This window comes from Staurois parvus, unplaced genomic scaffold (assembly GCF_062004578.1).
Source record: "Staurois parvus isolate SC_StPar_1 unplaced genomic scaffold, SC_StPar_1.0 ptg001062l, whole genome shotgun sequence".
NCBI classification, from domain to species: domain Eukaryota; kingdom Metazoa; phylum Chordata; class Amphibia; order Anura; family Ranidae; genus Staurois; species Staurois parvus.
The window spans coordinates 2,025,415-2,042,502 of NW_028318858.1; the positions used below are offsets into that span (position 1 = coordinate 2,025,415).

At 39.6% G+C, this 17,088-nt stretch overlaps 1 protein-coding gene and 1 pseudogene across 50 annotated transcripts in view; one reads left to right on the forward strand and one right to left on the reverse strand.

Moving 5' to 3' along the window:
• RIMS2 (regulating synaptic membrane exocytosis 2) overlaps nt 1–17,088 on the forward strand; it is a 919,325-nt gene that overhangs the window by 687,952 nt on the left and 214,285 nt on the right. For 41 of the 50 annotated variants that reach the window (XM_089658335.1, XM_089658295.1, XM_089658297.1 and 38 more), the window contains 2 exons: nt 9,178–9,357; nt 14,554–14,663. In XM_089658335.1, the coding sequence (XP_089514461.1) occupies nt 9,178–9,357; nt 14,554–14,663 (290 nt within the window). The remainder of the gene's footprint in view (nt 1–9,177; nt 9,358–14,553; nt 14,664–17,088) is intronic. The other 9 variants (XM_089658317.1, XM_089658319.1, XM_089658321.1 and 6 more) reach the window with 1 other exon arrangement.
• On the reverse strand, nt 12,378–12,495 carry LOC149440657 (U2 spliceosomal RNA; annotated as a pseudogene).

A 17,088-nucleotide genomic window follows, 5' to 3' on the forward strand; every position in this document is an offset into this window, starting at 1 on the left:
GTTTGCTTTCCTTTGAATCACTTAATGAATATTTCGTTGTATAAGCACTGTTTCTGAGAACTGCTGTACATCTGTGTTGCATGGAGTCAACCAACTTCTGGCACCTGTGAACAGGTATTCCAGCCCAGGATGATTGGACTACATTCCACAGTTCTTCTCTATTTCTTGGTTTTGCCTCAGAAACTGCATTTTTGATGTCACCCCACAAGTTTTCTATTGGATTAAGATCCGGGGATTGGGCTGGCCACTCCATAACGTCAATCTTATTGGCCTGGAACCAAGATGTTGCACGTTTACTGGTGTGTTTTGGGTCGTTGTCTTGTTGGAACAGCCATTTCAAGGGCATTTCCTCTTCAGCATAAGGCAGCATGACCTCTTCAAGTATTCTGATGTATTCAAACTGATTCATGATCCCTGGTGTGCGATAAATAGGTCCAACACCGTAGTATGAGAAACATCCCCATATCATGATGCTTGCGCAACCATGCTTCACTGTCTTCACGGTGTATTGTGGCTTGAATTCAGTGTTTGGGGGTCGTCTGACAAACTGTCTCCGGCCACTAGACCCAAAAAGAACAATCTTACTTTCATCAGTCCACAAAATGTTGCGCCATTTCTCTTTAGGCCAGTCAATGTGCTCTTTGGCAAATTGTAACCTCTTCAGCACATGTCTTTTTTTCAACAGTGGGACTTTGCGGGGGCTTCTTGCAGATAGCTTGGCTTCACATAGGCGTCTTCTAATTGTAACAGTACTCACAGGGAACTTTAGACCTTCTTTGATCTTCCTGGAGCTGATTGTTGGCTGAGTCCTTGCCATTTTGGCTATTCTTCTATCCTTTCGAATGGTAGTTTTTCGCTTTCTTCCACGTCTTTCAGGTTTTGGTTGCCATTTTAAAGCATTTGCGATCATTTTAGCTGAGCAGCTTATCATTTCCTGCACTTATATATATGTTTTCCCCTCTTCAATCAACTTTTTAATCAAGGTACGCTGTTCTTCTGAACAATGTCTGGAACGACCCATTTTCCTCAGAATTTCAGAGAGAAATGCACTGTAACCAGCATGTACAACATTTGCTGCCTTCCTTCCTTAAATAAGGGCAATAATTGTCACCTGTTTTTCAAAGAATGAATGACCTCACTAATAGAACTCCACACTGCTATTATTTTGAACATGCCCCTTTCAATTAGTGATTCAATTACACAGAATCAGCAGCATGCATGTCATGACTGTTGGGTCTGTTGGATTTCTATTACTCTACTACACCTGCTGGTAAATTATTTGCCATGTAGAAATATAATTTCTACCAAAAACGGTGATTGATCAGGTTAGTGATGTCTGACTGCTGTTATTTTGAACACAACTGTATATATATATATATATATATATATATATATACACATACTGCCAAGAGTATTGGGACATCCCTCCAAATCATTGGATTCTGGTGTTCCAATCACCTTCATGGCCATAGGTGTATAAAATCAAGCACCTAGGCATGCAGACTGCTTCTACAAACATTTGTGAAAGAATGGGTCGCTCTCGGGAGCTCAGTGAATTCAAGTGTGGTATCCGTCCATGGAATTTCCTTGCTACTAAATATTCCCCGTTCAACTGTTAGTGGTATTATAATAAAGTGGAAGGAACTGGGAGAAACAGCAACTCAGCCATGACGTGGTAGGCCATGTAAAATGACAGAATAGGGTCAGCACATGCTGAAGCACACAGTGCACAGAAGTCGCCAACTATCTGCAGAGTTAATAGCTAAAGACCTCCAAACTTCGTGTGGCCTTCAGATTATCTCAACAACAGTGCGTGGAGAGCTTCATGGAATGGGTTTCCATGACCAAGCCGCTACATCCAAGCCTTACATCACCAAGTGCAATGCAAAGGGTCGGATGCAGTGGTGTAAAGCAACTCGCCACTGGACTCTAGAGCAGTGGAGATGTGTTTTCTGGAGTGATAAATCACGCTTCTCTGTCTGGCAATCAAATGGACATGTCTGGGAGTGGCGGTTGCCAGGAGAACAATACTTGCCTGACTGCATTGTTCCAAGTGTAAAGTTTGCTGGAGGGGGGGATTATGGTGTGGGGTTGTTCTTCAGGGTTTGGGCTTGGCTTCTTAGTTCCAGTGAAGGGAACTCTTAAGGCGTCAGCATACCAAGACATTTTGGACAGTTTCATGCTCCCAACTTTGTGGGAACAGTTAGGGGATGGCCCCTTCCTGTTCCAACATGACTGTGCACCAGTGCACAAAGCAAGACATAAAGACATGATGAGCGATTCCTGACCTCGACCTGATAAAACACCTTTGGGATGAATTAGAGCGGAGACTGTGAGCCAGGCCTTTTCAACTGACATCAAGGCCTGACCTCACAAATGCACTTCTGGAAGAATGGTCAAACATTCCCATAGACACACTCCTGCACCTTGTGGACAGCCTTCCCAGAAGAGTTGAAGCTGTTATAGCTGCAAAGGGTGGGCCAACTCAATATTGAACCTTACGGTCTAAAACTGGGATTCCATTAAAATTCATGTGCTTGTAAAGGCAGGCGTCTCAATACTTTTGGCAATATAATGTATGTAGTTAGGATTTTCTACCATTTGTTTAATGATATGTTAGGGATCACATAAGCCATGCTGAATTTGTCACTTTAGCAGAAATAAATGTTACAATTTACAGTTAAAAAAAAATTTAAAAAAGCTACGTCAAAACCTGATTTTTCCCTTAAAACTGAACTCCAGACAACATCTATGCACACAGATGAAATACATACAGAAGAGCTGCTTTACCTGCCAAAAGATTTGTATGTTTGTCTACTTAGTCCTGAGAGTTACTTACCCAGGAGGAAGCAGCACAATTGAATGCAGCACACCTGATTGCTCCTTCCTTACCCAATCTGGATGCTGCTGTACAGGAAATTACAAGAAGTATTTATATCAATTAGGTTTGTTTGAAGTTCAGCTGTAGGGCTCACTCACATGACTGTATGCATGTGTATTGTTTTCTATGGGACCATGTAGACAGCTGCATTAAAGTGTTACTAAACCCAGGACCCTGCATTCACTATATCTGATTTCCCACATTACACAGAACACAGTGCAATTATTTTAGTAAGTATAAAGTGCTAAATACCTTTTCTCATCAGCAGTTAGAGTAGTCTTGTGACTTCTATCAGTGTCCAGCAGAGCACATGTTAAAGCTTGTAGGAGGAGTTTTAATTTTCCTCTAGGAAGATGCAGATCTCCTGACCTCTGTCTGGACTGTGCTGATTGGCCCTGTGCTGTTCACATGCACTCTCCCAAGAAAATAAAAAACCTCTCTAGCAATATCCACCAAACTGTGCAAGTGCAGAGTGACGATATGTCTTAGGAGATAAGAGGGGGACACTGGAAGAGGGGGAGAATCAGAAAAGACAGGATCAAACAGCTTTTTTACACAATGCAGAGCATTAACCCCTTAGGTTCCACAGTGAGTATAACAAGCATGCTTTACTCCATATACAGACTGATTTTACTGTTGTAGGTTTAGTAACACTTTAAGACCAGTAAATGTGCACCGTATTCAAATCTGTAAGATCAAAATAGAAAAGTCTGCGCCTTTGGTCCTTCGTATGGACCAATTTTTATGCTGTACACATGTAAACGTTTGTGCTAACAAATGGATTTTATTGACCTTTCTAAGGACCGACATGTAAGTATCAACAATGTGTAATCAGCTTGATTACACACTATTGAGTTGACATATTGGCCCTGAATGGCAGGAACTGCCAGCAACAAAGAGGATACATTTGAAGTGTACATATATAAATGTTAGCCAAAACATTACAAAGGTTTATAATCCATGGACAAGATTTTACATTCTACTGCCAGTGAGATCCTGTATAAAGCTACACATGGGTCCTTATTACATGAGGTCCTAAATGAACTCATGTGTGAATAGACACTGTATATGTATATTCTGATTTGCTGCTAACCCCAACACCAGCAATCCTATCTGAGTCTAGTCCTTCTGTGGGTTGAGAAAGGATGTAGTCTGATGAGGAGGTAGTTGATATTCTTTTATCATGGTAAATAGTTTTTCAACATGGTAACTTTTCCATTGTATTTGTCCATTTTTGTTCCCAAGTCTTTGTGTATCTTAATATTTTTTCTACTGCGAGAAGAAGGTGTGACCAGCCCTGATTAACAAATCTAACGGTCAAAAACCATAATTACATCCTAAATTTATGACAGGATCTGCAGTGTAATATGTGATACACAGAGCTATGCATAGCTTTGCTAGTATCTAGGAAGGTGTTCCCTAATTACCGTATAGTTTAAATATACTGATGTATTACACTATGGCTAATTTCCCCCTACTTTTACCTTTGGTAGTGCACCTGTATATCTGCACACTGCACCTGCTTTAAAACAAGCCCTCACTGATCTCTGCACCTGCGGGTACTGTGGAGCAAATAATCCTTAAATTTCACAGCAGAAGCACTGAGTTCTTCCAAGTGAGCAGTCACTCAGCAGCCTCCAATCCTTTTTATTCTCAATGTAATACAGAGCAGGAACTTTTGGAGGGGGGAGCAGGGGAAGCAGAGCAGCTGAGAGAATGACTTGGATGACTTAAAGTGGTTGTAAAGGCTCAAGGTTGTTTACCTTCATGCATTCTGTGCATGAAGGTAAGAAAACGTCTGTGTGCAGCAATCCCCCAATACTTACCTGAGCCCCATCGTGATCCAGCAATGTGCACAAGAGCCTCAGATCTATGGGGGGTCTCCTTCAGCATCGGCTGAGACAGCAGCAGTGAGCCAATGAGCAGAGGGTGGGGGCAAGCCACTGCTCTGTGTGTGAATAGACATGCAGAGTAGCAGCTCAGGAGCAAGCCTGCTTGGGTGCCCCCAAAGCAAGCTGCTTGCTGTGGGGGCATTCAGCAGGAAGGAGGGGCCAGGAGCACCAACAGGGGACCCCAGAAGAGGAGGATTGGGGCTGCACTGTGGAAAACCACTGCACAGAGCAGGCAAGTATAACTTTTTTTTTTTACAGATTTGCCTTTATTATCATTTTAAATGCTTCTGCTTTTAGGGTTTATTGTTCCACAGTGCCTGCAGCCACTGTAAAGCCATACCCTGCCAATATGTGCACTTTAACATTGCATATTACACTTTAAAAGGGGATTTACCAAGACTGGAGCAGCCCAAATATGGAGCAGCTGTACATTACAACCAGCCAGCTTTCACTTTCAATGCTTAAAGTGGAACTAAAGTCTCAGTTTCAGAAACTGTGAGCAGGCAGTCTCTTTATTGCAGAAGACATGCAACATCTATTCTGCAATAAAAAGATCTTACTGCCTGCTGGAAGTCTTCCCTAGATCTTGTGCATGCGCAGGAGTGACATCATCTCACATCGGCTAATGAAGACAGCTGCAGCCTGTCACCCAGAGGAAGCCAGGTAGATGATATCAGTGCTGGCGAGGGCATTGAAGGAGAGGTAAGTAGCAAGGACTTTAGCTCTGATTTAACTGAACAAGCCAAAGATAGAAGCTGATTGGTTACTATTACCATCTGCTCCAGATTCTGTTTGTCAGTTTTAGTAAACTTCCACCTTTCTCTTATGAAAACAACTGGAAATTATCATCCAACATAGCTTTCTTTTAAGGCCGTTAGGTCTGCATATGATGATGATGTGGTCTGCAGTAGCTGTGAGAAATCCCTTCCTTTCCTATGCACTTGCCTGTATTGTATGTATCTGTTCCCTAGCCTGTTTTCTGTATTGTTGGCATAATGATTAGATACTGTTTTTTTTTTCGGTGAAGATTATGGTTACACTTTAGTTGTTCATTTAGTTTGTGATGCTCTGTGCAGACTTTACTTTTGTATCTGTGGGAACCAAAGGCAGTTTCTTCTCTAACCCCTAACACTTGCTCTTTACTAATCTAGAACCTTTAACATAAATGGAGTTTGCTCTATGAAAACTGGGCCAAAAAATGGTGCTGTTCATGTTGAAGAATTTGGTCACCATAGGCAGTAGCTCCAGAACAGTAACTAGATTTTCTCAGATATAGAAGGTATTTTAAGTTATTTGATGGCTTCTAGAAATTGTGAAAAATTAGCCTGTTTCATCCTAAAATGGTTTCTTTAGTCGACTGTAAAGAATAGTATGTATTAGGCGTTGAGGCTGTTCTAAGAAAACTGGAGGAAAGAAAATACAGCTGTAATCTTCAACCACTGGCTTCTTTTCTTAGACTTTATTTTCTCTCAAACAAGCCTCCTTTTCCTTTTTGCCAGTTTGCATAACTTGTCTGTTTAAGCTGAGAATGGCATCTTTTTGTTTTGAAATTGTATTCATGTGTGTCACTGTGCGGTTTTCTGATATTTTGTTTACTTGTGGTATATTATGCACATGAAAGGTAAGTAACAGTAATTAATTGCTGTTAACCAGTATGTAGCAGGTCAATATGAACCCAAGTTATGCCTTTATATATTGCCATTCAGCACTGTCTTCTTACATTGCCTCATCTTTATACTCTAAACCTTGCTTAGTGCCAGATTACTGGACCCAGGTGTAGATTTCTCGGGATTGTGTCTAAAAACGATTGCAAGTTATTCTTTGATAATGTAAAACTGACTTTATCAGAACGTGTTTCTCTTTTGAGATTGTCTACCTCACTCAACTTTCCATTGTCCCTGAGAATTGCTGTCACAAATCAAGTGTGGAACAGAGTTGAATAACAAGGGATAGCTTGCACTTGTTTCTGGAAACATCTTAGATGGAAGCCAAAAAAAACTATTCTGGTCTTCAACCATCAGAACTTGAAAAAGTGTGACAGTACTTACCATCAGCTTCATAAACTCAGGGGTGCAAGATGGGCACTGCCAGGTGCACTTTCATACTTGTTCCTCATTCCCTTGAGAGCCTACAGAATTATGATATGCAGATCTTGTCTTCTATAGGAAAAGTCATGAGCTAGACTGGCCTTCCCACAATCTGCAGCAACCTGTTGGCCATCCACACTGTCCATCACATTGATGGACCAGTAGAGAGTTACTGATGGGAGTGTTCCAACTCTTTCTTTCCTTGCCGAAGTTGAGGTTTGCATATAAAAAAGCACCATGGGTTTTGGGTTTCCAGCCTGCTTGGGAACTATGTGAAAGACATCTGTAGTTGTGCGCACTTTTATCCTGACAGCAGTTTATGAAGTTGACGGTATACATTAAGCTACACATATTTATATTTTTTGTGTTATAAATATTTTGTTATCCAAAGAGAATGTATCGCTGTCTATGAAAATATCAGATTTGCTTTTTTATATTACTATATATCACATCAAGAAACACAATTTTAACTGATTTTAAAGGAGAAGTCTTATTTCTCTCTTACCATTTTACATTGGTCAGTGCTACTGCAATGATTTGGAAACCATGCAGACATTGATAGAAAAAAGCTCTTTATTCATGCTGCTTAAAGCTATTAAAGTGTAACTCTAGTACCCTAGGCCAGTCCCCTTCTAGTCTTGTTGAATAGACAACCATCCAGCTTATGTCAGTGGCTTTTCTCTGAATGACAAGGGAGCCAGCCCATAAGCTGATCAGTCTCTTCTATTGGTAATGGTACCTAAAATGTATGTCAGGGCAATATAAAGACACAACAAAAAAAACTTAGCAATGCACATTGCCCTGTGCATTTTCCTTAAAGACCCAAAGAAAATACACTCAGGTGTTCATTTTCTGTTGTGGACTAGCAACATTGTCAGGATACCATGCACTGCTATTCTGCAGTGCTAATGTGACTAGATATGTGGAAACATCACAGAGGAAACAAAAATAAAGCCTAAGTGAAGAAATACAATTGATTTCAAGGGATCAGGCAGAGAAAGGTCCTAATAACAGAAAGCAAGACAGGTTAGGAATGCGGATAAGAACAGGTAGCAGTTCAGTGAGTAACATCCAGATTATAGGCACACAGGTAAAGAGTGACACCTAAGATGGGGCTAAATAGCCTCCCAGCAGCCGCAGCCAGCATTATTGGGAAACACCTGCTGGTGGACACTGGAACTACACTATTCAGGTACAGAGACCACAGTGCTACCAGCAGGTGTTCTAGTTGTTACCAAAAACACTGCCTTTACTGAACTGAAATTGCACGGAATGGTGTCAGCCCTGCCTAGTTGTTTTTTCTCTGAAATAGAGAATCCTTTTCCTCATTACCACAACATAGGGGGAGGTGTTTTGTAGTTTAAGGTGAAGTGAGCTAGGCAGAACTAATTATTGAACTTCAGATAACACAGGCACATTAAAGAGGATACAAGACAGTTCTGTCAGCCTAGGCTTCTAAAAATAATCTTGAAGTTTTCCCACCACTGATTTAGTATCAGCTATTGATAACAAGTATATAATTGATTAATGACAAAGAAATTCCTCTGTATGGTGTGTTTTTCTGTTGTAAAAGCGATACATTCTCTTTATATTATGCTCTATTTTATACCTATTTCAGATAAGAAGAAGCAACCCAATTGTTAGATTGAGATAAATGTCTATGACCTGCACTACTTGTTTGTTGTATAATAATGAAATGTTAAGCACACAGAAAGCAATGTTATCTCCAATGCAACAAAAGAAAGTGTTTTTCAGCTCACTAAATGATCACAGGTCAAGGGGTGCCTAAAATAGCCATTTCCTAACCTGTTGATTTTTGTTGCTGATTTCTTTTCACTGTAGCGAGAAAAGTATTTTAATAACTTGGCTACATTTTTTTTGTTTTAATTCACAGTCAACTTAAAAAATTGCAGATTCTTAAAGATCAACATTTTTGAGTAATCTTGTAGCTATTTCAGACCTATTCCATGCTACAGGATTGACCTAGAAAATGCTGAAGGGAGTATATCTTCCCCAGGTAAAGCTTGGGCCTTGAGGCAGGAAAAGAAGTCAAGTTTGGACAGCAGGGCTCCAATAAGATGAAAAATAAGGATGGATTTTTGAAATTTTCAGACACCTAATCATTTTTTTCCAAATAGATCACAAGCAAATGATTGAATTGTTGTATTGGGCAAAAAAAAAGTTGCTTCTGTGCTTTTCATTACTTTTTGAAAGTGAATTAACAGTGTTGGGTCAAATGGATTTATACTTTATATACATATCTCCTACCTACAAATAAAGAAAGGTCAACTGAGCGGCTTTCTGACTAACATTTCAGGAATTGCGAACCGGCAGATAGACACCCATATCAAAGATCCAGGTCCACAGAGCAACGGCCTGTACTTGAGCGGACCAACTGCCGCTCCCGATCCACTGAGCGCCCTGACTCAAACCTCATGAGGTCGATGCCTTCATTAATGACGGGAAGATCTGCCCCTCCTTCACCTGCCTTATCGAGGTGAAAAATCGAACAATGGCTCCGCCTAAATCCTCTCTTACTCCCTCCCCCACCCCCCACAGAACCACCATTTTATTTTCCCAGTAGCTCTCCAGTCTCTTTTTTGTCATTCTTGGCTGATCACGTTTTTTAACAGTAAATACTAACGTTTTGACTGCTGACACACTACTTATATTCTCTGCTGGATATAATGGTGTGGGTGCCATTGTACGTTGTTTACTAACCGTATTTAACTGCATTTGTTTTGTGGGTTTTCTCATTGTTCAGGAAGCCTGGTTTGAACTCATAGTGCACACTCCATAACAACCATGTCTTCTCTTGCAGAGTGAGAACTTTTGTTTGTCTTCATCCGACATTGCTTAACCAATGAACTTCATGTCATCATATGATTTGTTAATTATGTTCAAATTAGAGGTTTTCTTCTATGTGTAGAAGTTAATAAGTTCAGAAAGGCGTATCTTGTACAAATAAAAAGCATTTGGTACAGCACTGGGAACAGGACTTGCTGCATACTTACCAACATTCTTGATCAATTATTGGAGTAAAAAAGCCCCCTCCCTAATCTTTCTATGCCCTGCCGAGGATCAGTTTTTAGGGCAAAATATGCCCCACCCTGACCTATCTAAATTCTACACTGGATCAGTTCTTGGGGATAGATAGGCCCCGCTTTGTTCAATTTAAGCCCATTTCAGAACAACCCTCCACTCTCTCTATTTTATGATAAGCCTTTTCCCCTGGACTGTTTTTAATTATGCCTCTAACTTGCGGTTTTGGAATTCAAACCTGTACAAGATGTTTTTTTCTTGCTTTTAAATCAGATGGAAGATATATTTTCAGCACTTATTAACCTATTATAAATCACTAGATATTTTACAGAGAACACTGTAGACCTTTGCCTAAATCCCAATTATATACATTTAAAGATTTTTTTAATGCCACCTTTCCTATTAGTTTAACAAATGCTATCAAATGCATTTATTTAGTTGTAATATATAAAATAATTTTAAAATAAAAATGTAACAGTTTAAAAAGCTGCCATGACCTTGCTAACCGGCCATGAATTTACAACTATCATGAAAATGATTGTATTCTGGTTAATGCTTTTAACTTTATATATGTATTGTCCAGTTTAGAGTCAGTGACATGTTCTCATGTCAGCAGTAAAACCTGAAATGCATTCTACATGTTATTTGCAGCTTCTGTCTTCTTCAAGTTATTAGAAATTTGAACCGTCAAACCTTAAACTAAAGCTATCCAGACCTTTCTTTAGCTATATCAACAACAAGGACCTAAACAATTCCAGTAATTTGCATTTAATCAAGTTGCCCCTTGCACAACATAATTATTGGTAAGTCTAGAAGATTGTTCGAGTCAGATTGTAACGTGTGTGGCACCTTTTCAAAACCTTTTTTTATTATATTTTAAAATTAAGAAATTTAAACAACTCATCATTTCCACACTTAATATTCTATCTTGGGTATATGTCAAAAGTATAGTTCAGTAAAAACAGTTCATCCTGCACAATCTTTTAGCTCTCTGTCAAAAGCACAGAGAATTAAAACCTGGAAACTGGAAATGAAAGCCCAATTGAAGCTTCATCAAATATTACAGATCAGAGGCTAAGATGGCAGCATTTTTGGCTGAAAAGGATAGGAGGGTTTACTTCCACTTTAAGTAGTCAGGTTGCATAAACTGTTATAATTTATGGCTTTTTTTTTTATTTTTAACAGCCCCATTTTCTGAAACAAAGGTTAAAATACCTTGTGATAGCAGCACGCTAGATAGCTGCTCTGCTTAACAAGGAGGTCATCATTCTCTGTCTCCAGCTGTCTGAAACCCCCCATCCTACCCCACTGTCCCATCCCAGTGTGCCAATCACAGGACTCATGCTTTATGAGAAATATTACTGGTTGGAGCACTGAGCAGGGGTCTTGTAGGATTTCTGAAAACCCAGGCTGTTGTGCTCAGTTTTGAGCAGCATTTCGACTCTCTAGCATGATGCTAGCACAAAGTATTTGAACCCTTGCTGCAGCAAATGGAAAGATTAAAAATTAAAAGAAGTCCACAATTATTACTGTTTATGCAGCCTGACTGCAAAGGGGCCATGCCCATGACTGCATAAGGGTCTTTGCACAGGAGCTTTGTGTTATGCCTGTAGAAGCAGCTCAGTGGGTTTTATTTATTTTTTTTTCTTCCCGTGGTGTAGTGAACACACTCACAAAACTGAACCCGGTGCAAAAAATAAAAGTGAGCACACAAAAGTGAAGCACACACAAAAAGTGCACAGGGTGCACGTCTGGCCCTCCTTCAAAGAGAAAGGGCCCTAGCCCTGATCCCGCGGGGTGCAAGGCTCCTGACAGGGACTTAGACACTCGCTGGTCCACCTGGCCGAAACCAGGTGGACCCTTTTTTACAAGAGACCTGCCAAAGCAAGGCCTCCCTGAGTACTTAGTGGGGCTCCCCCGAAGGGAGACCCCATGGGAGGAGAACCTGACCAAAAGGCTACATACCTCCCCACCCAAGACTTTCAGGGCAGGCCCAAGGACCTACACCTTACTAATCGGGAAAGTGCATACAGTGCTGTGCAAAAAAGTGCAAGTGACAAACATTAAAAAAAATGATGGGGGAAGTGGATAAGTGCATAGTGCCATAGTGTAATAATATGGTGGGCCATTTGGCCAGCAATAAAAAATTCCTCTGGTACTGGCCAAAAGGCCCGGCTCTAGAGGCATGTGCAAAAAAAGCGTGACTGGTGTAGTGACCATGGTGCCTAAAATTGAAAGTGAGCTCCCTCACCATGAGAATTTCGGCACCCCTGGACTAACACTCCAGGGGCACATACACCGCGGGCTTCTTTCTTAACCTGGCCCTTGGCCAGACCAATGCAGCCCCATCCCTACCAGAAAGGCATCAGAAGTTAGAAAGCTTAGGAAGAGTCTTGCCTACAACTGAGGACAAGCCTGGTGCACCAGGCCAGAATCAGGAAAAGGCTCCCCCATCACTCTCACCATTCCCACCTAATTACATCCGGGATTAATAAGTGACTCCCCAATTGGCGAAGGGAGCCAGGGTTCTATTCCAGACAACTGATGAGAACAAATGCTACACTTGATCTTAGCCAAAAGGCCGAGAAGCAGCTCAGTGTTATCCTATGTGCCCATGCACATTAGGAGGCATACTTTAAGCTCAGCGTTTAGAGACATAAAAAAACCCTTCTGGTTTGCGTTTTTAGAGCAGTTTTCTGGCAGAAAAAAAACCGCTAAAAGCTCCAAAACGCCTATACAAAACTCTCTATACAAGCTTTTTTTTCTGCCAAAAAGAATTGGCTTTTTTAAGTCCAGTGTGCATGGACCCTTACAGTAATAACTGGGAAAGCTTCGATTGGGCTTGAAACATACAGTATTAACTAACATACAATCATTATGATGAACAATTTCTAGGTATGACCTAATTTCAAAAAACAGCTATAGAAAGTTTTTTTTTCAACATAAAGTGCAAAAAGAAATCCGAATATTTATACACATTACTAAGGTAATACGTTGCAAACAGCCAAATTCATATAAGTAGACTGAGACACTTACTGATCTCTTAATGTTAGCTCCTATAAATTATTTGTACAAAATCTTTTAATCCAATTAAAATATATATATATATGGAAGCCCACCATTGCCTGCATGCTTATTGCCAGTCTGTGTAAATTGATTAATCCAGACAGGTCAACTGGCTGCAATTGCTAAATTTTAAAAATTATTTCATAATATTATACATTTGCCTATTTAAAAAAAAGAAATGTGTATTTTTTTGTAGCAAACAGTATACACATAAATATCCAAGAAATAAAATACACTGTGCATTCCTATTTTATTTATTTTTTTACATTGTTTTTTCTACACTGCACATTACCTAAGATACAATGCAAAATATATTGCTTTTGTGAATAATGCGTTATTCTTCAGTATCATTACCACAAATAATTTACATAATAAAAAAAAAACTACACTATAACATCACCATTTTCAGGCTATGACCCAACAAATGGGTTTGATCCTCTGAGATGGTACCTCATTTTAGGTACTACAATGCGTAAAGAAACATTGCACTGCAAGACAAACTACTACCTGAATCAGAATGCATTTACTTACATGTCCACAGACTATACCTAAAACATTAAAAAACCCAATGGTAAAATAAGATACATTTAAATAATGATATTTAAGTACATAATATGTATCTAGATATATTTATATATTAGATTCCTTTTTAAATACAGGTATATATAAAGCAAAGGACAGTGTTCTGTTAATATACGTGATGTGATTTATAATGGTTATTCTGTGTCACCACTGTATTCACCATCTTAACAAATCTATTATTTTTTTTTCTCCATCATGTGCCATAACAGCTTTTTTAAAGTAATATTAAGTATTACCTGTCTGATGGACTTGTCTCATTGTATTAATCTGATATTATGCTGACATGTCAATCTCAACCTTCTCTCTTATCTGTTTATTGTGTCACTTCCAGTGCTTTAATTGTGCCAGTGTCGCCATAGTTAAAAATGACATATGTAAATCAGTAGTTTGTGTAGCATGGATATATCCTTCTGCATCATTGACTTAATTGGTGACCTAAAGGGTCAGCCTGTCCAAAACTTCTATTTCAGTTTTAGGTGGATGACTTCTTATTGAATCACCTATTGGTCCGTTATATCTGTCAAGGACTCCAGCTAAAAGATTTCTGCAGTTCCCAGGAGCAGCCGCCATTAGGAGGACTTTATCAAAACATGAGCAAACAGAATGAAGCAGCTGTGCATAGTAACTAATCAGCTTCTAGCCTTAGCTTGTTGACTTAAGCTTTGAACATGAAAGATAGAAAATGATTGGCTACCATGAATGGTTGCTCTACATTCTGGCTGCTTTAGTTTTGATAAATTCCTCTAATTGTGTGGGAAGAGGCAGAGCTAAGGTCATTGGCATTGTGATGTAAAGGCTGGAGTCCCTGAAAAATATGAAAAGTCCGTGGATGACTCACCGTTCTGTTATTCTCCCCTAACTAAATGAACAATTTTTGGTGGACTGACCCTTTAAGCGATGCCTAGGATTATTCACATTTTAAACAGTTTACAGATAGTAGTCTGGAAATATACACACAATGGTTTTTAATGCTGTGCGCCTTATCTAAACACTTGTTTTGTAGGGCACATCCTCGTACTGGCTCTGTTCAAACAAGCCCGTCAGGCACACCGTTAGCAGGACGCAGAGGTCGTCAGCTGCCGCAACTCCCACCGAAGGGGTCGCTGGACCGAAGTAAGTGCAAAATTTACTCTAAGCAGTATACAGATCACATTAAATACATAAACCATAAAGTCATCAAATGAATTGCTTGACAAATGCCTTCAATTTAATTAGATGGTAAATAAAAAATCTGAGATGTGGATAACCCATAGGGGCCCATTCATATCGCTATCTGCTGGACATCCCGGTGTTTACTCTACACGCAGTGTTTTGTGCCCACATTTTGTAACTAATTCTGCGTAATGCTGCAGATAACACTTGTGATTGGAGGACAAATTTGGTCACATGACTTTGACAGATCATGTGACCTGTTTTCCCTACTCACACACCTTCTTTGTTTTACATTCATTGAATTGAAAGGGGCTTTGTTTGCTTTGTCATCCTGAAGGGAACAAAGTGCCAAGAGCTTTTGTAAAGCACACCACTGTGCTTTATATGTGCTGTTTTTTTTTTTCTTTTCGTTTTTTTGTTGCAGACATGGTTGTGTGAATGCCTTACTGTTTCTTTATAAATGCACCTCACATTCTGGTTTGCTGCTTCATTTTCATTATTGCTTTTCATTTGTGCTCTTCAGTAATGAAAAACTGTAGAGCTAAAGGCAAAGTGAATGACTAAGGCAAAGCTGTGTTCACCTGTAATACCCAATCATATGCTAGGTGCATGTTAAAAAAAAACATTATTTCACATGCACTTGATTGGTTGATTGAATTGAACGCAGCTTCACCTTATTTACTATGGTATGTGACCATTCACTTTGCTTAAAAAACATTCTCTAGCCCTTTAGTAAACTCTCGAATACTATACAGATTTGTTCAAGTGGAAGCACAATGAGTAATTGTGAAGTTCAAAGTCTAGTAACCTATAGAAATCAATCAAATTGTCAATTTACATCTGTCTAATTGAATTGATTGCTATTAGTTACTTTGTTTTGCATCATCATTGGTTTTCGCAATGATTTATTAAATAAGTCTGTCAAAAGTGATTTATTGCAAATCAGTTTTCAGCAGTTAAAGCTGAACTCAAGACACACCACTAAATGCAATGAAATACACATAGGGGGAGATTTACTTAAAACTGTGCACTCATTCTGGTGCAGCTGTGCATAGTAGCCAATCAGCTTCTAACTTCAGCTTGTTTAATTAAGCTTTGACAATAAAGCCTGGAAGCTGATTGGTTTCTTTGCAGAGCAGCACCAGGTTTTGCACCATGCAGTTTTAGTAAATAACCCCCATAGTGTGTAAACTAAATTAAATAAGTTAATTTGAATTAAATGTGAACTTCAGGTAAGCAGCTAATTCACAAATATAGTACATATATTGGAACTGGTTATTCTGCCAAGGCTTTGTATTTCCAATCATCCATTCCTGAGATTTATATGGCATTGGTAGACAGTGCAGCCAGTTACAGTTTTAGACTGTGAAATGAATGCAATGGTGTCCACTCTGGTGTATTCTCCGGCCTACTGATTGGACAGTGAAAGACAAGCAGCAGACTCCTATTAGCATGCTCCTTGTCAATCCATTTGCATAGAGCATTTTTTAATACTTTCCAGATGTTTGTCTTTAAAGAATGCAGCAGTGTCATTTCCCACCTGCTGGTTGGACAATGAAGCAGCAGCACCTCATTGATAAGTCATCATCCCTGCTCACTGTTCTCACCTCATCTCTGCATGTTCCCTGTCTGCAACTGTGCATGCAGCAGAGCTTGATTACCCCTTGATGTTGCCTCTCCTTGCTCCAGTCTGAGTGCTGCTGTGCAGGGGATGACAGGTGGCTGACACAAAGACAGATTTAGGGCCTTATGCTAGCTTTCTGTTAAAAAAATGTATAGAGAATGCACAATTTATGTAGTTGTGTTGTTTTATATCTGCTTAAGGTTCAGCTTTAAAGCTGAACCCTGGGGCTAAGGACATACTTTTGAATATAATCCTCAATAACCACAAAGGGTGTAAATCCACGTTGTACGCACCAGATGCGTTTGCAAAACCGAGTATTACCTTGGTAAAATAGGAGTGATATAATCATTATTCTGTTTATAGCCTGTGCAGTGGGAGGGACCAAAGTGGACCCACCATAACCCTAGGTTTACAATAGAGAAAAAAACTAACAGAGGGCACTCCGGCCTTGTGCAAACCTTAAAAGTATGTTTATTAAATATTAAAAAAATGTATTCTACTCACAATAGTCAATAAATAGAAGGCACATCATGAAGGAACCACTCTGTCCAATTTGCACTGCATGTCTGACATCTAGGTAGTTAGGCTCTGAGGAAGAGGCTAGTCCTCGAAACGTGTCAGCCTTTTGGATGTCCATAATTCTCATCATAAGACAGACACGCAGTGCAAATTGGACAGAGCGGTTCCTCCATGATGTGCCTTATATTTATTGACTATTGTGAGTAGAATACATTTTTGTAATATTTAATAAACATACTTTTA